This window comes from Camellia sinensis, chromosome 9, assembly GCF_055761805.1.
Source record: "Camellia sinensis isolate YWXY chromosome 9, ASM5576180v1, whole genome shotgun sequence".
Lineage (NCBI taxonomy): Eukaryota > Viridiplantae > Streptophyta > Magnoliopsida > Ericales > Theaceae > Camellia > Camellia sinensis.
The window spans coordinates 199,153,897-199,180,104 of NC_138969.1; the positions used below are offsets into that span (position 1 = coordinate 199,153,897).

At 34.4% G+C, this 26,208-nt stretch overlaps 1 protein-coding gene across 2 annotated transcripts; it reads left to right on the forward strand.

The window, feature by feature from the left end:
* The first annotated feature begins 791 nt into the window (after positions 1–791).
* On the forward strand, positions 792–25,332 carry LOC114288644 (sister chromatid cohesion protein PDS5 homolog A). 2 transcript variants are annotated; one of them, XM_082888413.1, is made up of 33 exons: positions 792–1,036; positions 4,673–4,876; positions 4,985–5,166; positions 7,885–8,011; positions 8,160–8,378; positions 8,695–8,911; positions 8,993–9,138; positions 9,237–9,382; positions 10,030–10,179; positions 10,310–10,358; positions 10,448–10,639; positions 10,710–10,892; positions 11,449–11,603; positions 11,686–11,812; positions 11,916–12,065; positions 12,161–12,220; positions 12,448–12,584; positions 12,719–12,836; positions 12,994–13,128; positions 13,254–13,453; positions 15,550–15,706; positions 15,837–15,989; positions 18,045–18,125; positions 18,228–18,902; positions 19,013–19,123; positions 21,135–21,214; positions 22,065–22,116; positions 22,449–22,535; positions 22,631–22,668; positions 22,796–22,858; positions 22,946–23,124; positions 24,463–24,881; positions 24,960–25,332. In XM_082888413.1, the coding sequence occupies exons 1-33, from the start codon at positions 944–946 to the stop codon at positions 25,002–25,004; spliced, it is 5,130 nt and encodes a 1,709-aa protein (XP_082744539.1). In that variant the 5' UTR covers positions 792–943; the 3' UTR covers positions 25,005–25,332. The 2 variants fall into 2 exon arrangements, with proteins under 2 accessions (XP_082744539.1, XP_082744540.1); XM_082888414.1 differs by having other exon boundaries at positions 18,234–18,902.
* Positions 25,333–26,208: the final 876 nt, after the last annotated feature.

Sequence of the window (26,208 nt, forward strand, 5' to 3'; positions counted from 1 at the left end):
TAAAGAAAAAAAATGAAATATTACTAAAAATAATTAAAATGAATAATAATAATAATAATAAATTGGAAAAATTTATACATTAATATAAATTGATAAATTGATGAATATATGAAAATAATATGTAATGAAATCACAACATTAATATAAATTAGAACATGAATATTAATTTTAATGAATTAATAAATTAAAAAAAAATTAACAAAGAAAAAGGAGAAGAAAAAAAATTTAAAAAAATAAAAGAAAATAAGGTGAAAAAGAAAAGGAAAAAAAATAAAATGAAAAAGAAAAAGAAAAAATATATTATAAATGAAATCACAAATTTTATATCCTAGAAAGGCAAAAATGATAATTATACAGTAAAAAGCTATTTTATAGCTTATTTATCAAACATTATTCAGCTGGTTAAATCTATAATCCCACATCTGCACCAAACAGATTTCCAGTTTATGTTCACAGCTATAAGTTATAATCTGTTAATCTGTAATTTATAATTACTTTTCTTCAATTCTATCAAACGGGGCCAAATTTAATGAAAAGATTGGACCTCATTAATTTTTTATCAAATTTAAATTTGATAAATGATTTGACGAAGGATTAGAAATGTTGTCAGCCAAATTCGTACAATTAAATAATTTATGGACTAAATTGAAGATAAATTATTTTAAAAGACCAAAGTAAAAGAAATGCAAATATTGTAAGGGGGTAAAATGTAATTTACCTTACATTAAATAGGGTAAAGTGGAAGGGGCAGAAAGCAAAATCCCAACTGAGAAAGTAAAATCTAGGGATAAATTGCGCGGAAGTCAAGACTACATCGCTTAAATTCTGTTTAAAATAAATTTTGAGTCCATTTCGCTTCCTTGTTCGGAACCCCCCCCTCTCTCTCTCTCGGAGCTGGTAATGTGAGAAGAGAGGTCGTGAAGCTTAGAAAGCAACTACAAACATGGTCCAAAAGCTCCAACAACAGTTGAAGGAGCTCGGATCGAAGCTCGAAAACCCTCCCGCCACCAAAGATTCTGTCATCAACCTCTTGGAGGTTCGCCATTTCTCTCTCTAATTTTACGTTGTGTCATTGTTTCTTGTTGTTTCGCCTCTTGTTTTACTTCAATTCGTTTCTTCATGCTTGTAAATCTGAATTTTGGGTTGTGTTCATGGTTTGGTTGCAAAGTTTGTGGAAATTCAGGTGAATTAGGGTTCACTGATGTACTGGCTTGTCATTTATAAAGAAAAAAAAATTCGAGGAAAGCGGAGAGGGAGGAATCCATTTTTTGGGGCTAAAAATTCATCATTTTGTTGTTTGTGTTTCATTATGTTTAAGGTTTTGTTGGAAAGTTTGTGGAAATTCAGGTGAATTAGGGTTCGCTGACGTACTGGTTTGGCATTTTTTTTCTGGGTTCTAGACAATGAGAGAGGAAAAGAGAAGGAACTGGTCAAGGGAGAAAGTGATTTTTTGGTGCTTATTTTAGCATTTTCTTGTGTTGTGTTTCATTCTTTCCATGAACCAGACAGTGAAAAATTGAGTCTTTTGCCATTTAGTGTCATTCGTTTTGGACAATAAGTAGTTCGATGCATTTTTTTTTTCCGGGTTCTAGACAGTGAGAGAGGAAAGAGAAGGAACTGGTCTAGGGAAAAGTAGTGTTTTTGGGCTTATTTTAGCATTTTCTTGTGTTGTGTTTCATTCTTTCCATGAGCCAGACAGAGAAAAATTGAGTCTTTTGCCACTTGGTGTCATTTGCTTTGGACAATAAGTAGTTCTGAAGTATTTTCTAGGACTTCTGTACTCAATTTTAACTTCCCAATTCCCTCGAGGTGAAGATTGGGGACTAATTACTCTTCAGCTTTCTTTAGTGAGTTTTTATTTTTTTTCTCATGGGAGTTGGGAATATTTTCTCTTTTATTTTCTTGGGGAAAACATGAGCTTGAACAAATTTCTGCTTGGAAATTTGATTTAAATGGAAGTCTGAGGTTAAGAATTTTATTTTTAAGGTATGAAGTTGAATTTCTTTCCCTGTTTGGTAAGAGAAGAATAGTAGGAAAGTAGGTTGAGGTTGAGGTTGAGGTTGAGGTTGAGGCCTGCCAAATAATAATGTTTAGGATATTTGAATGGAATAGGGTTTTTGATAGTTTTGTCTAAAATTAAGGCCCGACATTCGCGAAGTTCCAATTAAGAATCATTAAAAAGAGTAGTGGTTCTTTCTCATGAATTCTGCTGAATTAAGCATTAATGTAGTAATACAGGTGTAGAACGTGTGGTGGCATTGCTCATAATGACACCGCCTTGTCATCCTCTTCAATATACTTAATATATATATGTATATGTATTTATATAAAGAAACAACCTTTACTTTTTTTTCTCTCTTCATTTTGGAAAAAAAAACCATAATGTTTTGAAGTATCTGAAGCTGTTTTCTAGCTAAAAGTCTAATTGGAAATCAAAATTTAAAGTTAACAATATCTGAACTTGCAAGTATTAATTCCCCCAAATTACCAAAGCATCTTTAGTGGACTGCTCCTTCTAGGTCATGTAAAATAACATTAGTGGATTCCCTGACAAAATTGGGTAAAAGAAAAAAACAGAAAAAAATCATTTCTCCTTTTCGACCTTTTGGAAACATCATAATTCAACAAAAATTTTTTTAGACTAAGTGCATTTGTTTCTCTTAATTATGGTACTTAATAATGGATAGCCAAATACCACAAACGCCACTGTTTTCCTTAGCTGCTGTGTGTTCTTGCATATGCTGGAATTGCATGACAACCACACTGAAACCAGAGAGATCCATTGATGCAAGGAACATCTTGTCATTTTATCATTACTTGTCTTATGATTTTGATAGGTTTTGATAAACAACCACTTTCAGTGATAAGATTTAAATTGAGCTGATTGCCTGCTTGCACTTAGTCTTACATTAAGTTATTGAATTCTATGACTTCCAACTGATTGTGTCTTGATCTTTGGGTAATTCATGATCAACCTGAAGTCAAAAGTTTGATCAGGAGGGCAGATCTTGAGTGTAAAAAAGGAATTATGAATTTGCATGATGTAAATGGAGAAAAAAAAAAAAAAGAAGACACAGGAGATCAACCAATTGAGTTTCCACAATGTTTGATTGATAAAAGTTGCTCGTCTATTCTATTCTATAGCAATTTCAGTGTTGAATTGCTACATGCATATGTCCATAACAAAATTGGGAGTTGAGACGACCATTTTTGCGTTAGTCACGAAGTTGCTAATGTGTTTAGTCATAAAAGGTAGATTTAGGCCTCGTTTGGCAAGTGGTGATTTTAGTCAAAAAGTCACTAAAAAAAAAAAGAAAAGCCAACAACTTATACCAAAAAGTCAAAGATTCTATTTTTTCTCTACTTTTTGCACATCTTTTCGTAAAAATCAAAAAGTCATTCCAAACATAATAGTTTTTTTTTTACATCATATTTTAACAAAAAAGTTAAAAAGTTACTAAAAAAGTTTGTTCCCAAATGAGGCCTTCGTTCATACTGGAAGTGCTAAAAGGATAAGGGTGAAATAAAAAAGGATATGAGTGCAAATAAAATTGAGATAACTAATGAATTGTGGTTAAATTGATGATATCACTGGAACATTATATTTATTAAAAAAAAAAAATAAAAATTTACTGGAACATTTTGAATAATTGAAAAAAAACTGTAATATGCTCATGAGATGTCTTTGTAATTCATTGTCAAACGGTGATGTGCAACTGGAACTTGCAACGGACTAATTGAATAAAAACATCATCTATGTCTTCTATATTGGCGGAGCAGGAAATTTGTTGATGTATCACCTCCTCACCCCCTGATGGACTCCTAAGTGAGCTGCTCATTCTCATCAGAAATTGGTACTAAGTACTGGTATTTAAGATTCAGTTTAAAATTTTTGAAGCCCAATCAGCACCACAGCTCTCCCTCCTATCAAGGGTTCAAATATGCAGGGAATACTTTTTCATTGCCCATGGTTGGTAGTGGCTCTGGTGAAGTGCTACATCTAACCTTCTTTGTAAGGTGCTGTGTTTCATGTTTCATGTGTGATTATTAAGGGCCGGAAATTGTTCCAAGTAGGGTGTGACAATGCTGGCCAATTATATTGCTTGAAATGCCCTTGAACTCCTTTAAGACTTTGATTTTTGACATTACTGTTTGCATGCTGTATCCAGGGTTTGAGTTTGGAAAGAAAAAATGGTACTTTAGTTTTTGTAAATATTGCAAAATATGTGTGAGAAAGTGGCTTTAGACATAGGAAACTGGCCTTTGCAGTGGAGAGCCAACATCTTTTTATATAAACGTGAGAAAATCAAAATGTTGATTTGTGATATCATATTCATTTTACTCAAGTAGGAACTCTTTTATGTGTACACTGCAATTATGGACCACAAGACTTCTATTATTTAATTTCGGGAGTAAGGATAACAGAAATGAATTCTAGAGGATTAATGCGATACAAACATAATTTTTATGCAGATTTTTCATAAATAATGATGTGGCTGTTTATGGTCCTTTTTATCTTAAATCAAAACATCCATCATTGTAGCTTATAATTTTAAAAATACCACTGCCACATTATTCTGGATAGGTTTTCGGTACAAAAGTTCTATCTTTGGATCATTTTCCATTCTTGAGTGGCCGATATAATTTTCAAAACCCTTCTATTGACATGCAGCAAGCTGCAACATGTCTTTCTGAGTTGGATCAATCACCGACAAAGTCAATATTAAAGTCCATGCAGCCTTTTCTGAATGGGATCGCTAAACCAGGACTTCTAAAGCATCAAGATAGGGAAGTTGCGCTTCTTGTTGCTACCTGTTTTTGTGAGATAACTCGGATTACTGCACCTGAAGCTCCTTACAGCGATGATGTTTTAAAGGTACTAGTTCTTAAAAATCAAATAATAAATGGAGTTGGTGCATGCAGTCTGTGTATAATCATCTACTTTTTTGCTTGTTAATCCCTGTGATTTCTGTATGATCTACAGGACATTTTTCATTTAATAGTCAGCACCTTTAGTGGTTTAAATGATACCAGTGGTCCATCTTTTGGAAGGAGAGTTGGCATATTGGAGACTCTTGCAAGATATAGATCATGCATTGTGATGTTGGATCTTGAATGCGATGATCTAGTCAACCAAATGTTCAGTACATTTTTTTCTGTTGCCAGGTTTGTGTTATATAGTTGTGTTGAAGAAAAATGCTACCCTTAAAATTTGTATAAATTTATTTACCAGCTGATGTGGCACCCTTATTGCATTGGCCACATCAGCTTGTGTTTTAAAAAGAAGGCATTTAATAACTTACCATAACAGTTTTTTGTGGTGTGCATAGTATTTTTTAAGCCGGTAATACTGCCTTATCCCTTTTTGTTTTATTTTTGGTCAGATGTTGCTTATTTCAATTTATCAATTACTTATTTATTTGTTGGTGTAATTTTTTAATAATTTATTTAATTTTTTTCATATTTGTGTCAGTGGGATATGCAATTTCTTCTCATTCCTTGTATTTGATTGGAACATTACTTGCTCAAAAACAAATTGTTTTGGTTGCTTGCCTTCATTGCTTCTGAAAATCATTCACTCTGTTTGATTTCCATTTTTAGAATTCACTTTTCAGAAAATTCTAGGCGTTGTTTGGAAGGATTTTCAAATCACAATTCTACCCACACATTCTAATATCATGTTTGGATAGAGTTTTCCAACTATATTTCCGCAACAAACACAAAATTCTGTGTAAAGTGCGATTTTCGAATTTTTTTTTTTGAAATTTGGCCTAACCGGTCGTACCACCGGATGTCCAGCCGGTTGACCAGAACAGTGCATATATATATATTTTTTTTTGCAATTGACATATGTTAATTTTTATATATTCGAAAAAAATATATTTCGAATTTTTTAAAATTAATAGAATTTTGAGTTGTATGTTTGGTTATGAGTTGTAAGTTTTTGTATCAAATATCATATGTCATATCAAAAATTTCCCTTTCAAGTTAAAACTCTTTTCAAAACTCTCTTACCAAACAAAGTTTTCACACTCAAATCATAATTCCAAAACTCACAAAGTCAAAATACAACTTCTACTCTCAAATCATATTTAGAAAGCTCTACCAAACGCAACCCTATTTTTTCGTTTTTCGTATTTTTTTTTGTTTTCATTGAGTTTTTTTAATTTTTTAAGCATTTTTTTATAAAAATTTTAAGACACACCTAACATAAATACACTTAAAAAGTATAATATTTGCGAAAAAATCTTTAAAAAATTCGCTAAATACTAAAAATGCAAAAATAAATAAATAAATAAATAAAACGAAAATTTAGTACATTATTCATATTTTTGTGTATTTATTAATTTTTTAAAATATTTTTTCACAAATATTTTACTATTTAGATGCATCTAAGTAAGATGCATCTAAAAAAGTAAAAAATTGCTTAAAATTTTAAAAATATTCACTAAAAACAAAAAAATCACGAAAAACAAAAAACTCAATTTCTAGCAAATTGAATTCAAAAAATTGAAACCAAACTCATTTTTTCCTAAATTTCTGAAAAGTCTAATATTAAATTGGTTGCGTCAATTCTCACATATGAAGCCATCGAAACCCTATAGTTATTTATTTATTTATTTATTATTTATTAAATACAAAGAATAACATTTGTTGTAAATTTCTGTGTAGTGGTTTATTTTGCTGAATAACATTATGAAATATCCATATGAGCTACACGTGATTACCAGTGTTATTGCAATGTGTGGTAGATAGGGCATGACTGCACCAATAAGAGGAAAGAAGCAGTATAAGACAAAGAAATTGGTCTAAATTTCACTTCTTAGTCATTAATTGATTCATTAATGTTATCAACAGCTCTGATGCATGGACTGTTTAAGGACGTATCATAATTCATTCTCAATCTGAATTTGGCTTGATTGTGGTTCGTTCTTAAATTTGATTTAGTCTATCAGTTCAAAAATTGAATCTGATGATGCGATCTGATTGTGGTCAACTAACACCATACCGTATACAGATTCATTTTGATTGAGATTGGAATCTTGTATAACTCAGTCGAAGTGAGAAATTTTGAATGTCATGTATATTTGCACTAGAATTGATAAAATATATTGCTATTATTAACCGACCTGACTCGTAATATCCTGATTTCAATTTGGATCAAATTTGCATTTCTAAATAATGTGATTAAACTTAAAAGAGATTCTTTAACTAAAAGGAGTTCAGTTTAGATATAGGATACCTATGTAGAAGTTTTCTCAACTGAAGCATAGATGATGGGAAGTCATGGTTCTTTGGGATCCAGAGATTCGATTTAAGCTTGGATTGTTGTATGCCCAATTGAATAAAACTTGGAGCTTAACCATGCTCAAATTATTGATTGCACTCCTATGGTTCTCAATATCCCGGTGAAGGATTTTAGCAATTAGGATTAATGGCAGTTTTCCTGATTTAATTAAATACTAGAAGTTATTACATTCAATCTCTTAATTAAATACGAAAAGGTAACGCATTCAATTCATTGGCGTCAAGCTCTGTTGTACCAAAACATGTGGCAATTATGCAGGAAACATGTCGGGAAAAGAAATATTTTAGAGATTGAAATCCGGATAGGTTCTCTCTTTATAGAATGGTATATGGATAGCCACTTTGTTCCTTCATAGTGCTGTTATAGGTAATCAGTATCCACATTGAATAGTTTTTCTAGTGGGTTTTTAGTTGGACATCTAGAATGATGATTCTGCATTTAACTTTATTATGTCATGTTGTGCCGTCTAGAATGGATTGGGTGTTTTACATCAAGAATTTGTTGGTGAATATGTTTTTGCTATTACTTTTTCTGCCAATTTGGTAACTTGTAAGTTTGTAACTTCCACAATGCAGTGAAGATCATTCAGAAAGCGTGCTAACATCAATGCAAACAATCATGATTGTTCTCTTAGAAGAGAGTGAGGATGTACGGGAGGATCTTTTACTTGTTTTATTGTCTGTTTTAGGCCGGAATAAAAGTGTAAGCCCTACTTCTGCATGTGTATTTGCACTTTTTCATGTTATTGTTTGTCAAGATTCTGTTGGCTGCTGATGTACTTTGCTTCCATTCTCGTAAGTTTATTTAAATACAACTTGAAGAATTGTGTTTCTGCAATTTTTCATTCTAGAATTTTACAATCTCTGCGCGGAGGCTTGCTATGAATGTTATAGAGCGTTGTGCTGAAAAACTGGAGCCTGGCGTGAAGCAGTTCCTTATATCGTCAATGTCAGGGGATAATGGGCCTTTAAAGTTTCAAATTGATTACCATGAAATAATCTATGACATCTATCGTTGTGCTCCTCAGATCTTATCAGGAATTGTCCCATACCTAACAGGATTGCTACTGGTAATCGCATAATTAGTTGCTTACTTTTCTAGTATCTTCTCTAAGCATGGCATATGTTATCCTATTACTTCTACAATTTTCCTTTTTGTTCATCTTGATATGATATGAAAATTATGTCATGAATGGCCATATTATATTTTACAAACCTTCCAAATTATATTTTACACTTGCTTCCGTAACATCACTGCTGAAGTCGGATTTTACTTACGTATTCTCCAATAAGTTCATGATAAAGTCAATGCTATTTCAGTATAAGTTTTAAAATTGTTGAATTGTGGCAATCAATTATTTAATTTTTGTGTTTCAACATTTACAGACAGATCAATTAGACATCCGTTTAAAAGCTGTTAGTCTAGTTGGTGACCTTTTTGCTCTGCCGGGATCTGCTATCTCTGAAACATTTCAACCTATATTTTCGGAGTTTTTGAAAAGGTTGACTGATAGAGTAGTTGAGGTTCGAATGTCTGCCATTGAACATGCCAAGAGTTGTCTTGTGTCAAATCCTTTCAGATCTGAAGCTCCGCAAATTATCTGTAAGGGTTCTTGGTTTTGTTGTCAAGTAATTTACACGTATATTAAATCTTTTATTTTTGACATGGATGGCCATTTTCTAGCTGCTTTCTGTGACCGGCTGCTGGACAACGATGAAAATGTTCGTAAACAAGTGGTTGCTGTAATTTGTGATGTGGCATGTCATGCCCTGCCTTCCATTCCAGTTGAAACTTTGAAGCTTGTCGCAGAGTGCCTCCGAGACAAATCTGTACATTCAATCTTTTCCCTTTGTCCTTGTATATTTTTTTAGACTATTCATTGATTGTTTTACCTAATATTCTATTTATTATCTTGACATATGTCCAGCTACTTGTTAAAAAATATACCATGGAGAGGCTGGTTGAGATTTACAGGATTTTTTGCTTGAGCCGCTCCAATGGCGCAACTGAAACTGATGATTTTGATTGGATTCCTGGAAAGATATTGAGATGCTTCTATGACAAAGATTTCAGGTATATTATTTTTCTTTGCTGGTTGTAGAGGGCAATTTTTTATTTTTACTTTTTATTTAGCTTTCATTGAGAAACATGGATGAATCTGACTTGTTCATGTATGAATCTGATAATCTTCCTGCTACATTAGGCCTCGTTTGGGAATGGGCTTTTTTAGTAACTTTTTGACTTTTTGGCTAAAATATGATGTAAAAAAACTAGTATGTTTGGAATGATTTTTTGGTTTTTTACGAAAAGATGTGCAAAAAGTAGAGAAAAAAGGGAATCTTTGACTTTTTGATAGAGGTTATTGGCCTTTTGGTTTTTTTAGTGACTTTTTGGCTTTTTGACTAAAAACTCACTTGTCAAACGAGGCCAAGCAAGGCTGGAGATATTTATTTATTTCTTTATTTATTTATTTTTGTTAAGTATGCTTTTGCTAAGGAGGCATAAAAAAGCTAATAGGTGTGCCAAAAAGCTACATCATCTTATAAGAAGTATCTGCCAAAATGGGGTCATTTGCCAAGTCAAGATGACAAACTCCTAGTTAAATTGGATCTTCTTGAGAAACTACTAAATATGAAGCAAGTGAAAATGTTAGAATTGATTTCTTGAATAATATGATTGAACACTTTGATCTGCATGAAACACTTTGATCTGTTCTGCAGATCAGATACAATTGAACCCATCTTATGCGGGTCCCTGTTCCCAGCTGAATTCTCAGTCAAGGAAAGGGTTGGAAATTGGATAAGAGTCTTCTCAGGATTTGACAAAATTGAGGTTAAGGCTCTTGAAAAGATACTGGAGCAGAAGCAAAGGTTCGTATGATGGCTTGGTTTTGGCATCAAGGTTTTCAATATGGTTTTTATAGACCATCCTTTGTTTTTAAGTTTATGTATTTGATATTTAGTTCTGCTGATTTTCAGGGGATTTTCTCTTGGATTGCAGGTTACAACAAGAGATGCAGAGGTATCTTTCTCTTAGGCAGAGTCATCAGGTTTGCAATTTCTGTGTGTTGAATTGCTTATCCCAGGAAAGAAGACAAAGGAACTGCTAATGCTAAAATTCCATTTCATCGAAATGCAGGAACACGACACTCCTGAGTTACAAAAAAAGATACTGTTTTGCTTCCGGATTATGTCTCACTGTTTTAATGATCCTGCAAAGGCTGAGGAGAATTTTCAAATTCTTGACCAGTTAAAAGATGCTAATATCTGGAAGAGCTTGACAACTCTACTTGATCCAGACACTAGCTGTCTTCAAGCTTGTAGTTGTCGGGTAAGCATATAAAACTGAATACAAGTAAATTCCACCTTTCGTTTTCACAGGCACTAAATTCCTTTTGCAGGATGATTTTCTTAAGATCCTTGGCGAGAAACATCAACTCTATGATTTTTTGAGCATGGTCTCTCTGAAATGCTCATATTTACTTTTCAATAAGGAGCATGTGAAGGAAATCCTTTTGGAGGCTGACTTACAGAAATCTGCTGGACATGCACAATTTACCCTAGCTTGCATGAATATTCTTGTGGTAAAGCATTCCATTCCTCTAGAGGAGATATTAAAGTGGTTGATTGTTCTATAGACATTGTGTATTCTTTTTCTGGTTTGTAGGATTTCATCAGTTGTGTTGAGCTGTATCATGGTACATGATATGCAAGGATTTTGTGAATCACAAATCCACTCATGCCTGCAGATACAGGCATGGATAGGATGCATGAAATGATATACGGGTCAAGACAAATTTTTTGGAACAATCGACTATAAGAACACTGAATAGATAGCCTATCATGCCCATTTGCAAACTAAAACTACGACAGATTGCAATATGTTTGCAAATGATGCTTTTACAGTTGGCACTGTATCAGTTATATCCATTCAGTTGCTATGTGTACACTAAAAACTGTAGTCACCTCATAATTCTACATTTTTATATCTATTATTGGGATTCTGTTTGGTTTGTGTAGAGTTTTCCATTGACTTCTGTGTCTTAAACATGTTGCAACCACAAAACTATACAAACAAAAAGATGAAAAGAGAAACATGTTAGATTTTGTTTTTTAATATTTGCTTATGATGAATTGCAGATTCTTGCAAGTTTCAGCCCTTTGCTTCTTAGTGGGATTGAAGAAGATTTGGTGCATCTTCTTAAAGATGATAATGAAGTAATTAAAGAAGGTGTTTTGCATGTTCTGGCAAAGGCTGGTGGAACCATTCGAGAGCAACTGGGAATTTCATCCAGGTGCAACTATTGAAACTGTTGATTTCTATTATTCAAATTCCTGTGTATATGCGCTTGTTAGTCATTCTATCTTTACTTACAGTTCACTAGACCTTATACTGGAAAGGATATGTTTAGAGGGCAGTCGAAGGCAGGCCAAGTATGCTGTACATGCCCTAGCAGCAATAACAAAGGATGATGGTCTAATGTCACTCTCGGTCTTGTATAAGGTTTGCTTTATTATTTGTCACTGGTAGATTTTTCTAATTATGACATGCTCTACTTTGAGGATGATATTTGTAATTGAGAGAACATTTCTTGCACAATATGTAGAGGCTTGTGGATATGCTGGAGGAAAAGACACATCTGCCTGCTGTACTACAATCTTTGGGGTGCATAGCACAGACTGCAATGTCAGTTTTTGAAACAAGAGAGGATGAAATTGAAGGATTTATAAAAAGAAATATTCTAGAGTGCAGTAATGTATGCTTCCAAATCTGCTGGATTTTTGCTTTCTGTGATCTGTTCTTGATGTTATGATGATTAGTTTCCATCTAAAGCATGCTTTTCTATTTCAGAAAGCAGATGATGGACAAAAAGAATGTTGGGATGACCGAAGCGAACGTTGTTCATTGAAGGTCATTTTGTGGGAGTTGTATACATTTTTTGAGTTGAAGATTTCTTTCAAACTGTTGAATATGATACAATTCTGTCTAGCTACTTGTACAGGGAAATTGCTCGATACTGTTATTTTACCATTTTTGTTTGGTTACCAAAAGAACTAAATGAATGAAGACTTTTCTTTCTTTGCTTTTACCACTTAACATCCTTGTGCATTATAATGAACGATACATTTTTTGTGCAGATCTTTGGCATTAAAACATTGGTCAAGAGTTACTTGCCTGTCAAAGATGCTCACCTTCGTCATGGGATTGATGGCCTATTGGAGATCCTTAAAAACATACTTTTGTTTGGAGAAATCTTGAAAGATATTGAATCGAGGTAATGTTGTGGAAGTTTGAATTTATGGCACAGGGATTGTTCCATGCATCAATTTTTCTTAATGTGTTAAATCTCTCTTGTTTCATAAGAGGGTTACAATATACCATGTACGGGCTTCTTTTTTCATCTTGCAGTCCAGTTGATAAGGCTCATATGAGGCTTGCAGCAGCAAAGGCAGTTCTTCGTCTATCAAAGCATTGGGATCATAAGATACCCATTAATCTGTTTTACCTAACCTTGAGAATATCAGAGGTAGAGTTCTTTGTTGAATAAAGCATATATTATACGGTACCTTGATTTATGTATTTATTTATTTTTTGCTGCTTGCTATCCATAAACAATTGATTCTTTCATTCTTATCTTCACTGGAAAATAGTTTGCTAAAGATTTGCCCTACTTGGGTGTACAGATCAGTTTCCCTCAAGCTAAGAAGCAATTCCTGAACAAAGTTCATCAATATCTAAAGGAATGGCTTTTGGATCCAAAATATGTTTGTGCCTTCTTATTTGATATAAACGGATCCCACCAAGCAGATTTTGAAGAGGTTTTTGATGCTACATTGAATCACTTCTTATTAAATGTCCTTCTATTGTAGTAAATAGTTTGCTTGCTGTATTAGTTCAATTTTGTATTTATGTATGTGTTTTTTCTGTCATATTTATATGGTAGGGCAAGCATAACTTACGTGATATTATTCAGACATGTCATCAAGGGAAGGCACAGCAACTTTCATTGCAATGGGATACAAACTCCGCAGTGAATTATCCAGAGTACATACTCCCATACTTGGTTCATGCTCTTGCTCATCATTCTTCATTTCCAAATGTTGATGATTGTAGAGATGTCAAGGCTTTTGAACCAGCATACAGGTATATCTGGTTTCATCTCTTAAAAACGTATGATTGCATGTACACACATATCTAAGAGAAGTGTAAGATCTGATAAACCGTGATATGATCATTCTTTCTTCTGTTCAAAGTAATAAGTAATAACATGCTAGCATGGAAGGTTTGAGTCATTATTATCATCATTGGCAGCACAGCCTTAATTGATGCATGGGATTATATTCCATTGGTAGCACAGCCTCAATTGATGCATGGGTAGCACATCTAGTTTTCTTATAAGAGTTTTGGCTGTGGATGCCATGGTTGCATTATGAGAGAAACTTGGTGCCAAACATAGCTTCTGTCCAAAGTCTAGACTGAATAACTTGCCTTTCTAAGGGTGGTCTTGTGAATTTTTGAAGTGTACTACATATATAGGTTTCCTCCCAATTCTTTCCTGAGCTTTTGAATGATGTCTTAGTCCTGAAAAAGTGTCACATAGGTCCACCCTATATGCTACGTGGTATGCCCTTGCAACTCTATTGGTTACATACCCATTATTTCCAATTTTTTCTCCTATGTATTACATAAAGAAACCAATGGAATTGGAAGGGCACACAGCCTAGTTGAAATTCCTAGAAGATAGGATAATTCTTCCTCAGTGCTGAAGTTTTCTTCTTCTTTGTATGTTGGAAAAGATTTGTGTGTTGTTTTTATTGCTATACCGAACAGAGAACATCAGATTTATTGATGCATTTCCTTATTGTGGAATATTTAGCTTGAGAACACATGGACATCATGCTTGTGATTTATCTAGCATAAGATTGTCATATATGTAGATATTTTATGATTGGACGTGTTTGTTGTGCTTAGATGAGAATGCTTAGATTGATGTGTGGTAAGACTAAGAAAGACAAAATTAGAGATGAATTTATTTGTGAAATGGTAAGAGTAGTAGCAATTGAAGATAAGTTAAGAAAGAACAAGTTCAGTCATGTACGAGGTAGACCTGTAGATGCAGCAATTAGGAATAGTGATATGATCACTGTTAATGGAAATGTTAGGGGGAGGGGAAGACCTAAATTCACATGGGATGTGGTAGCAAAAAAAGATATGAATATGTTTAATTTAATTGAGCTTATAGCCTTCGACAGAGCGGAATGACCAAAAACATTTTATGTAGCGGACCTCACTTGGTTGGGACACAAAGATTAGGCCTCGTTTGGGAACATGTTGTCTTAGTAATTTTTTGGTTTTTTGACTAAAATATGGTGGGGAAAAAAAAAAAAAGAAGAGTATGTTTGGAGTGATTTTTTGACTTTTTACGAAAAGATGTGTAAAAAGTAGAGAGAAAAATGAATCTTTAACTTTTTGGTATAGGTTGTTGGCCTTTTGATATTTTTAGTGATTTTTTGACTTTTAGGCTAAAAGATTGAGTTGCCAAACATGGCCTTAGTTTGGTTTGATTTTGCTCGGACGTGTTTGTTGTGGCATTGGTTTCAACCAACCTTGTGATTTTATCTACAAGTTTGTATATTGCCTATTCGAAAGCTCATCTCATATAGTAAGAAAAAAGGAATAAAAAAAAGAAGAAATAAATGTAACTTCTTTCCTTTCTAAGCCAATTTTCGTCTGTTATGTTTACACTATATTCTAAGATATTATAAAATATATGTTATTAGATGCTACAAATTAGATGATGCTGACATATATTTGTTCTTTTGCCTAGTGTGTCATTTTTGTTCCTATAGAGCTCAAGTTAGGAGAGGTCTTGGTTCAAGTCTCTCCGTTTGCATTTGTTTGCCCGTTTGAATTATGTTTTTTTTCTCTTACATGTTCGGATGTTTACATCCCCACATGCAAGATGGGGTTGTACATGAGCTAGGGTGTTGGATAGCTTGATATGCATAGTTGGACCCATTTTCTAACCACTTAAGCTTTTGGGACTAGTGGTTCTCTAATAGCATAGATGTTGGACTATCACTGCAGTTCAGATGCTGGTCTTGATAGACAGTCCTAAAGCATAGGATTTCATCCACAGCTTGACATAATACTTGGTTCTGGATAGAGTTTGATATATCAGTTAATAATCTCAGGAATCCTTGTTTTCATTGTAATGTGCCTCATTCAATATTTTTCAGGCAATTGCACTTATTTCTTTCTATGCTCATGCATGGAGATGAAGACTGCAAGCCAGAAGTCAGCATTGACAAGGGCAAAGAGAGTATATCTGCAATAATTTCTATCTTTCAGTGTATTAAGTGCTCAGCAGATACAGTAGACCCAGCAAAGTCCAAGGTAGGGGATAAAATCTGTTGAGGTCATATTCTTTTTTGTAGTCATTTTTTGAATTTTGTCAATCATAATTAGTAAACCACAAACACCCCTCTGAAAAAAGAGCTTATGTTCTGGTTAATTATGCTTGCAGAACTCACATGCAATTTGTGACCTTGGCCTGTCAATCATCAAGCGCTTAGCTCATAAAGAAGACGACCTTCAAGAATCAATTGTATCAGTGTCCCTCCCTCCAGTTCTGTACAAACTGCGTGACAAGAAAGGAGAAGAAGGGAATGACCCTCTGGTATAATACTTGAAACTGTTTTTATTTTTTACTCTATAAAATGGGTTTAATGCCGTGAGTGATTTGGTTTGATGTGATAAATTATAATGTTGTGTTGCAGATATGATGTCTTAATATTACCTTATTGAGTTTTGTAATTATGTGAGACGATCATTTCGCATCAACTAAGGCCAAGTTTGGGAAGACTAAATAAGTGCACTTTTTGACTTTTTTTGTATTATGTGTAGAAAAAGTAGAGAGGAGATGTTGATTGATGTGACCCAAAAAAGATAAAAAGATGAAATAAGTGCACTTTTTTAGGTTAGCCAAACTTGGCCTAAGTTTTCCATGGATTGCTTGTTGGGACGAAATTTCTATTTCAATTAAACATCTGTTGCAACATAAAATGTATATTTTAAGTATTTATAAGAATACTTCTTCACCATTCATCTTGGAAGTCAATGTATGCGAATTGTCTCATTCGTACTTCCACAACCTGATTGGAATACAACTCAACAGGGAAGTAAGTAAATAATTCTCTTTACAAAGCCAGGTAACAAATTGCTTGAAATACTTGAGTTGTTAGGGAATGGGCCGAACAATGTATTTCAGCTCTACACAATTACTCTAAGGCCATGTTTGTTTGGGCGGACATGATCTTGGGATTGGATTGATAATCCCACAAAATGCATAACCGATGTTTGGCGAAGAAAATTGGGGTCTGGACTAATAGCCCATTCGGACATAGTATCCCTCATATGGGGGACTATTGAATCCCAAGAGGGGGGTGGGATACAAATTGGAGGACTAAGGAGAAGTTTGGACTAATTAGTTAAATTGCAAAATTGATAGGATTTTGTCAATCCTCTCATAATCCTCGGCCAATCCAAACATGAGATTGGATACATGATTCAAAGGGATTGATAATCCTAGGACTAACAGTCCTAGGCATGCTAATGCCAACTAATCTAGTCCATTTTAACAAACGTGGCCTAAGGGTATTAGTTGTTGAAATGGGTGTAACTTGTTATTTATATCATGAACATTGAACACCATGCATATATTGTAATGCTCAAGTAGGTGGTGAGATTTGAGATCAAGATCTTCCTGCTTTGATACTATTTTAACAACCAAATACTCTAAAGGCTTAAGCTGTGGAGATGGTGTAGTTTAGATGTTTATATCAATAAGACACAGATAGGGCTCAAGTTGACGATTCTCGTGATGATGTTTTTCCATTCTCTCATATTTTGCGAAGAATTACCTGTTTTAGGAAGTCCTAAGACAAGGTTGTCCATCTGCCGTACCTGGTCCATAGGTCATTAGCATTTTGGTCACAGTATTGATTGCTCTGACCATTTGATGTATCAATTATTTGATTCAATATTGACCCAACTGTTGAGATATAAAATCACAGTAGACCATATGTATATATGTGTGTGTGTGTGCTTGTAGAACAAAGAAAATTGCAGAAATTGTTTGGCCACAATGGACAAGTACCAACAATGCACTAGTTCGGAGACGTGACATGGTACATATTAAGGGTGGCTGCTAATTAAAGGGGAAGACCAAAAGTTGATGTGGTACAGCAAGACATGGAAAAATGTAGTTTAAATAAGGTAACAGCCCTCAGTAAGGTAGAATAATGAAAGTGAACATGTTGCTCACATCATACAATTAAGATGGCTTCATTGAGTTGATTGAATATATTGAAACAGCACATATGGTGGAATTGATGGTTTCTTATTGATATGTTCAGGAATATGTACAACCACTTGACTCTTCCATGCCGATTAAAATTGAACGGTTAATCCTCACAGTTGATACATTGTGTATATTTTCATGAGTTCATATGAGATTCTGTTTTATTCAGTCAAAAGTAATCTTTTCGTCTAGATGCTTGTTCCAAGTGGTAAAGATTTGGCCTTCATCTCAAAGTGATTGTTAGTTTTATTATATACTGGTGATTTCAAAATGTCTTGTGGGTTTTTATGTTATTTGGATTTGGATCTTTAGACATTTTATATTGAGTTATTGATGTTATATAAATTAATAATGTTTGTTTTCTCTGCACAGGTCAGTGAAGGACAGACGTGGTTGGCTGATGAGAGCGTCTTGACTCACTTTGAATCACTCAAGTTAGAAGTCAAGGGAACGGTATCTTCTTCTGCTCAATAGCACATTCAGCTACATTGGACATTACTGTAATACTTCTGCATTTTACATCGTTAACTTCTTTCCATTCTTTTGCTTGGATAGCATCAGATTCATCCAGAAGTTGATGATGATGTTCTGAAAGACAGTGAGACAGATGGAAATGACGTGCCTTTGGGCAAAATGATAAAACGCCTTAAAGCCAAGGGAAGTAAGGCAAGAAAAGTGGTGAAGAACGAATCTTTTCCAGATGGAACAAAAAATGAAGATGATGTTGATATCCTGAAAATGGTGAGAGAAATCAATTTGGATAATCTGGGGATATCTGGTAAGTTTGAGTCAAGCAATGGTCATGAAAATGGTCATGAAGATGTTCCAAAGAAAATGAACATTGATCAGAAGCAGCAAAAAAGGAAAAAAAGTTTGGCTAGTGAAACAACAAATGTTCCAATACCCAAACGCCGGAGATCTTCTGCTCAGGGTGCTTACAAATTCTCCATCCCAAAGGATACTTTAAAGGGTTCTAAGTGGACTTCAATTCATAATTTGCCTGAGGAAGAACGGTCATCATTCGAGTCCCCTGAAAGAGACGAGGAACTTCATGGTGGTTCTGAAGATAAAATGTCCTTGCAAGAAAATGTGGTCGAACCAGCTGAATCACATTTGTCTGTACCGTGCTTTCCCAAGAATATGAACTCCTTGTCAAAACATAAAAGCAAAAGTTCTGACAAGGATCATACTGATGAGGCGTATAAAGTTGGAGAAATTGACGACTATGAAGTAAGCTTTTTAACTATTGAAGTTTCTTTGAAAGCTACACACATCCGATGTTTTTTTTAGTTATTCATAGTACAGATTCATATTGCTTTTTTTTTTCCCCTTCTGTGCAGAGGCATAATAAGCTTGTGGACACTGATGGTACAAAAGCAATTAGTAATTCCAAGGCTTCCACGACATCTGTAAAAAAGCGAAAAAGAAGAAGCCTTGTGGGATTGGCAAAGGTAAGTCTCTCCAGTCATTCAATGTTCTTTCTAATCCCATATAGTGTCACTTTTTTTTTAATTTTATTTTTAGTTTTATTTTTTTAAATTATTTTTGGCTCGCTGTTGATGTATAATGATGCTCACCTGTAGACTTGTGGTATGCTAGTAGCATAAGATTTTGTTGAATCTATTTCTGCTGTAGTTTTTTTTACTCATCATTATACTCCAAGGATTGCTTCAGGAAAACTATTCAGGAAGCTGCATATGTACAAGCAGTGCTGATAACATTTTTTTATAAAGCTCCGTTTGTTTGAGTGGAAAACATTTTCTATGGAAAACATTTTCTGGGAAAAAAATATTTTCTATGTTTGGTGGTGTTGGTGGTGGGACAAAGGTGGAGGTGTAGGTGGTGGTGTGGTGGCGGGGCGGCGGCGGCGGTGATGTCTACGGTGATGCTGGCAGTGGACGTGGTGATGGCATTGGACGTGATAATGGTGGTAGTAGTGTGGTGACATTAGGAAAATTGTAGTCTGGAAAACGTTTTCCATCTTTTAAAAGTGGAAAACATTTTCTGTCCAAATAGACTTGTTTTCCGTTGACTATGAAAAGTGTTTTTCATTTCCTTCTGTTTTCCATTGTACTAAACGCCAGAAAATAAGAAAAATATTTTTCAAAAAATATTTCCGCCCAAACAAACGGATTGTCAGTAAAGGTTCAAATTATCATGGTATTGCTATTTTGTCTTTCAGCTGAGTTAACAACTCATGGTTCCCTTCACTCTGGGGAGACTGTTCAGTTTCTCTTTCAAAAGGTTGAAGTGTACCTCTGGCCTTTGCTAATGAGAAACTGATCTCTTTCAAGGGAAAAAAAAAAAGTTTAAAAAAGAGAATAGAGCCAAGGATGGATGAGGTTTTCTTCTGAAAAAGATGAGAAGCACCCTAGAACAAAAAAAAAAAAAAAAAAATGAAAAACAACTAACCAGATAAACAAAATAATACAACCAAGCTGCGATAAAAGCTAAAAGAGGATTACTGGCCTCAAAAGGGTTTTATTATGCTAGTCTTCTCAGTAGTTGGGAAATTGGTGTCTCATTTGCATATTGAATATTCTACAATGCTCAACCAAGTGGGTATAAAAAAATCCATAATATCTCATAGAATATGTTTATCTCCAGGGATTAGAATCTTTCTTACCCATCTGTTGATGTTGGAGGAATAACCTTGCAATTTTCTGGATCTTTATGTAAAGCAGCAAGCACTAGTACAATGTTCCCAACAAGGCAATAGTGTTGCCCTTTGTATCATTTTTTATGGTGGTTGTCTCTGAATGAACTGACACAATCTTCCATGGGAGATTTTTGTAGACAACTCCAACAATACTGTAGCCCACCTAAATTACCGAACAGAAACCTAGAATATGGCCATTGGCCACTCGTGGCAAAGACCTTTAAAGTGGCCAATGGCCATATTCAAATGCTCTCCCTCGGAATCCAAATCACTGCGGATGAGGCCCAAGTCCTATAATTTTGCTTTTTTTTTTTTTTTTTTCCCAACCATTTGAAAGGAAAGCTGTTATGTTTGGATATTGATTTTGTTGAGAGAATAGAAAAGAACAGGTAATCAAATTATTCACTTTTTTTTTATGGGTTTAAAATATATATATATGTTGAAGAGGCTTCGGGCTTCGTAAGAATATTCCATCTCAGATATTTGGTGTGCATGTGCTGGTTTCCTGCTTGATCCACATGACATGTATCACAAAGTGCACAGAGCTTGTAATGGTATGATGGTGGGCTATTATTTGATGGTGTAAACTTGTGGTCCCAATGATTTGAAAATAAAATGTTGTACTTCTATTTATTTTCAATTGCTGGAAGTTGTATGAATTTTTTGTTTTTTAAATTATGTATGAGGAAATTTTCTGATTGTCAATATATTTCAAGATTTTTCACACTAAAAACTAAGAATCAGAAACAACTTTACTTCAAACATATGCCATTACTTGACCTGCTGCTCTGTTTCTTCCTCAGTGCACCTCAAAGGAAGGTGGAAGTGAGACGATGGACCTGATTGATTGCAGAATAAAAGTTTGGTGGCCAATGGATAAGAAGTAAGTATTTGTTGGTCTAGATAAGAAAAAGATTGAGAGATATATGTAGGCCTAAGAAAACAATGTATATTGACCTTCCTGATTTTCTTACGCATCCATTTTCTGTTAAGAAATAGTCTGGATCATTTCCTGTTTCAGGTAAAATGAGTTAGGTTAAGGCAATTCATACCCTTCCTGTCAAAAGTTCTATGCTTAAATCTTTTTTCAATGGTATCAAATGTCCTTTAGACATGTGTCGTTGTTGTGTCTCACCACAGGGTTTACCATGGCTTAAGTTCATTCTTCACTTTTTTATGAAATGACTTATTTATTTGCATCCATCAACACAGAAAGCCTTGTCAAGCTCTTTTTTTTAGTCAGTTCCATGGAAGTCTCTGTTTTACTTCTCTGTCTAGTGCCATTTGTTGTCTTCTACAATTGTAACTGTTAATTAGTTTGTTAATTCATTGTCCATGCTATCCATGTTGGATTTTCTGGCCAGCATTAAATATTTCTCTTGGTGCAGCACATTCTATGGTTTTTGTGATTGAACCATCTAAAATAGTTGATTTAGTTTATGACTCAATCAAGCTACTCATAAGTTCCGTGGCCATTCCTTATTTTATCTTTCCTGTTTGTAGTTCGTTAATGGTGTTTTGTGCTAATAAATTATTCAAAGAATACCAAACAAAACCAAACCAAACTAAGCCTAGTATCCCAATCAATAGTCAAAGGCATACCATAAGCTCTTCACCTAAATAATGGATTACGGATATCCTTGATTGCCTGCTTTCTTTATATGTGGTTGCACTTCAAATAACCTTGTATAAATGTGCTACTGTGTTGAGGTGCTTCTTGCTGACATCAACAGATTTTATGAAGGAGTGGTGAAGTCTTATGATCCTCAAAAAAAGAAACATGTGGTAAGCTGTACTATCCTGTTCTTTTTTAACAGAAAATTTAATTTTAAATACTCATAGCTAGTCTTGCTTTGGAGATGCTTTTCATCAATCAAACTATAATTGTATCTCTCATAATTTCATTGGCTAAGGGGATCTTCTAACTCCGTGAGATTTAAGGATAATTCTTTTATACCTATTCTCTCAGGTTGAGAGAGTTTTGCTTTCTTTATAGACTAGGTAGCTTGCTTCTTGAAGCATCTCATTTAACCTTGTTGTAATATCTTTTTTTTTTTTTTCAATATAAAATTTCTTTACTTAAAAAGAAGTTTTCTCTGATCAATTTTGTGTTAAAGGTTCTATATGATGACGGAGATGTGGAAGTGCTTTGTTTAGATAAAGAGCGCTGGGAGCTTATTGACAATGGTCACAAGCCTACGAAGGTTAGGTTTCTAGTGTTTCCTATGTGTGAAGCTACAAACTTGTAGTTCCCATTGAAGCAATAAAATTTTTGACGTTTTTTCAACACCATTTACAGAAGTCAAAACCATCAAAGGGTTCCCCTCATAAAGAATTGTAAGTAATGCCTTTTATTTGATATCTACAATCAACATGTCATATAGTTTTGTGGGGAAAAAATATTTGTGTATGCACACTCTTGTGACAGTATTGATCTGTGAATCTAATTTTATTTGTTTTGCAGATCATCTGAGGAGAAAAATAAGTTTTTGAGCAGTTCACAGCAAAACAAAAAATCAATTGATATGTGAGTTGGAGATTTCATTCCAAGTGCTATTTTGAAAAAAATATAAAAAATCATTTTATTTATTGTGTAAACTGCAATGAGTTGCAGAAATTCACCATCTAAAATAAGAGGGAAAAGAACTCCAAGGAAGAATTTGAAGCATGTACAAAAAGGTGCTTCAAAGAGTAAAACTACTTCAGAATTGTTGGAAGCTGATAGCAGAGGGAGCCCTGGGATATCAGACCCTGAACATGCTGAAATGCATAAACATGATGATATGAACTCAGGTGAGAAGGTTTCACCGTTTATCCATTTATTTGCTCTAAATCGGAACTAAATTTGTCTAATTTGCACGATAAGGCCAGCAATGTTGTAAGGGATAGAATGTTGGGCAACTAAGAAACAAACACGTTTAGAACATGCGTTTAGTTGAGATGAGAACATTTAGATGGTTATGTGGTAAGACTATGAAAGAGAGAATTAGAAATGAATATATTCATGAAATGGTATGAGTAGCAATTGAAGATAAGTTGAGAGAGAATAGACTAAGATGGTTTGGTCATGTAAAATGAAGACAGATGCAACATTAAGGAAGAGTGATATAATCATCGTAAATGGAAATGTTAGGGGGAGGGAAAGTCTTAAATTGACATCAGACACGGTAGTAAAAAAAGATATGAATTTATGTAATGGAGTTGAAGATATAGCCCTTGAGAGAACAAAATAACCAAAAAGGATTCATGTAGGTTGCCCCACTTGAGTGGGACACAAGTTTAGTTTGGTTTGTATTCTTTCTTCTCTAGTTTGTATTCGGAAATCTCTGTATGTATAGATGTTTGTATCTCCATGTACAAGACAAGGTTGCATGTGAGGGAGGGTGTTGTTGGGCCCATTTGCTAACAATTAAACCTTTTAGAACTAGTTGTGATCTAACACAGTTTTAAATTCTTGCATCCAGACCTTAATCCCTGTTCTTTGGTTAGATATGCTATTTTCGAAGCCCAACTGCTCTTCAATGGTTCAAATCTAGTCCCAAAGATGGCAAACTAGCTTATTACCATTCGTTGGTTTCATTTACAGTCCTGGAACAGCATTGATATTGTTCTCTAGTGTTCTATTGCTAGCTGGTAAGCTGACCCATATGTCTCCCTGCAGGGCTCACATTTGCTGATGAGCGGGGGGGAGCAACTAATAAACCTCTAAAAGTGTTTCTTTTGTTACAATTCATAAACCCAAAAATTCCATTTGTACTAACCGTTATCCCATATAAGTTTACTATAAATTATATAATCAGCCCGAAGAATTTTCTTTAGTGCTTTTTATCAGAACTTGTAGGCTGGTATTTCTCTGTGAAATTTGTCACAGTGATTTGAATATGACGCATCAGATGAACCTCAGAAACCCGAAATTCTTTGGAAATGTAGAAGTTAGCATTATGATTCAGAATGGTCACATCAGGTCGTGGTGTTGAACTTAGCTTTGAGCTCAATCCATCTTTTCCATCCATGTCATTCTCCTTTCTGTGAACTTGCAAAGCCACATTGTAGGGATTCATATTGTCTCCGTCCTCCTTAACTCAGTTATATAAGGAGTTTTTATTTTAATTTTTTTTTCCGGTGATTCAGGAGGGGAACATATTGAAACAACAGAGAAGAGTTTAACGGATGGGGAGGAATCTGACAAGGATCAGGAGTTGGCTTCTGAAGGGAAACTAGCAGAGGATGCAAAGAATGCCCCAAGTGATATTGAAAAATCCGAGCAAGAGGAGCCTAATTCTGAAGAGAAAACAATTAAGCCTTTGGTAGGTACTGGGGGATCAAATGAAGATGGGAGTCCTGGTGTAGAAGAGAAGCAACCAGATGATGTATTAAGGGAAGGAACTAGAGAGGAAGCAGATAAAGCAGACCAGTCAAAGCAGACAGATTCTGAAGAGACTGAAGCAGATGATCATGAGAGTAATCCGATGGATCAAGACAGAAATGACAAAAGGACGTTAGCTTCTTCTGATTCTGGTGAAGCAGAGATTTCCGACGATGAGCCTCTTGTACTTTTCTTTTTAGCCTTGAATTCATGATTATAACTCAATTGTCTTAAATCTAATATTAGCTTTTGTCAAATGCAGAGCCTGTGGAAGCATCGTGTGGGAAAACCAGTCCAAGGAAAATAGGTTAGCAGCCATGAGGCCATTATACAACTCGGGCAATAATTTTCAGAGCTGCACAGCAATGGTTGATTTGAAAGGGTTATGTCAAGTTGTAGTCGAGTTCATGATGGTGGAGAAGACAAGTGCGGTAGCATTGTGGTGAGGTGTAGTGTAGGATAACAGTGATAGATCTGTATGCAACCCCAGCAGATGCTGATAGTTGATTGGAATTGTTTGGACCTCATGTACAGCTATATAATGAACAGTGTAGCTCTCAACTTCAGGGGTGTTTTTAGGTTGTTTAATGTGTAAATGCCTAAACTGTGAAAATGATATAATTGGCCTTTGCTTTCGTGGGTTTTGTCTTCTCTCTCTCTCTCTCTCTCTTTCTCTGATTGTAGATTTTTTCCATGAAAGTGGCTAATAAAAAAATGCTGGGCCATATGCATATGAGTTTTTAGTGGCTAATACGCTGGTTTGAATAACTCCTAATTTTAATAGCTATCCTTGTCTTTGGCTGTTTTTGGCCTATTTAGGGAGGATAGAATTTAGAACAGTGAAGATAATTGAAGTCAATAGTCCAATTGGAATTCCTTTGAGAGAATTCTAAATGATTGAATTCTCACACCTCAAATTCCAATAGAACCAAAATCAAAGGGAGAACCAAACTACACTTCAAAAAAAAGAAAAAAGAAAAAATAAAGGGATTGTAATTTTTCAATTTACGTCATAATCTTTTTAAAAAATTAGTATCAATCTAAATCACCTTTGTAATGCTATCTCCACATGTACTCGTACTCTTACTATAGATCTAAGTAAAAGAATTGAGTAATTTTTAAACTCAAATTTAGAGTGATAATTTGGAAACTTAATGTCACCACAAAATAATTTATGGAAGTTTGAATGAAAAAAGTTCTCTTAATTTGATTGAAAATGGAGTAAAATTTATTTTGATATAAATTTGAATGAAAGAGCATAGATAAATGGTGGAAAGTGAAGCTTGTAGGGGGAGATTAGGTTGTGATTAGGTTTAAATACTTAGAAATTCTTAAAACAGTTGGAATCTTACTTGGTTAGTTTATTATTAAAAAAAAATCAACAATTAACATGTAATAATATAATTTAGAAGTAATATTTTAGCAGTCTTTTTTTTCTTGTAATTAGGGGTTCGCAATTAAAAATTAAAAAAAAAAATTGTTTTGGTAGGGAAGGTGACGCTGACTGAAGT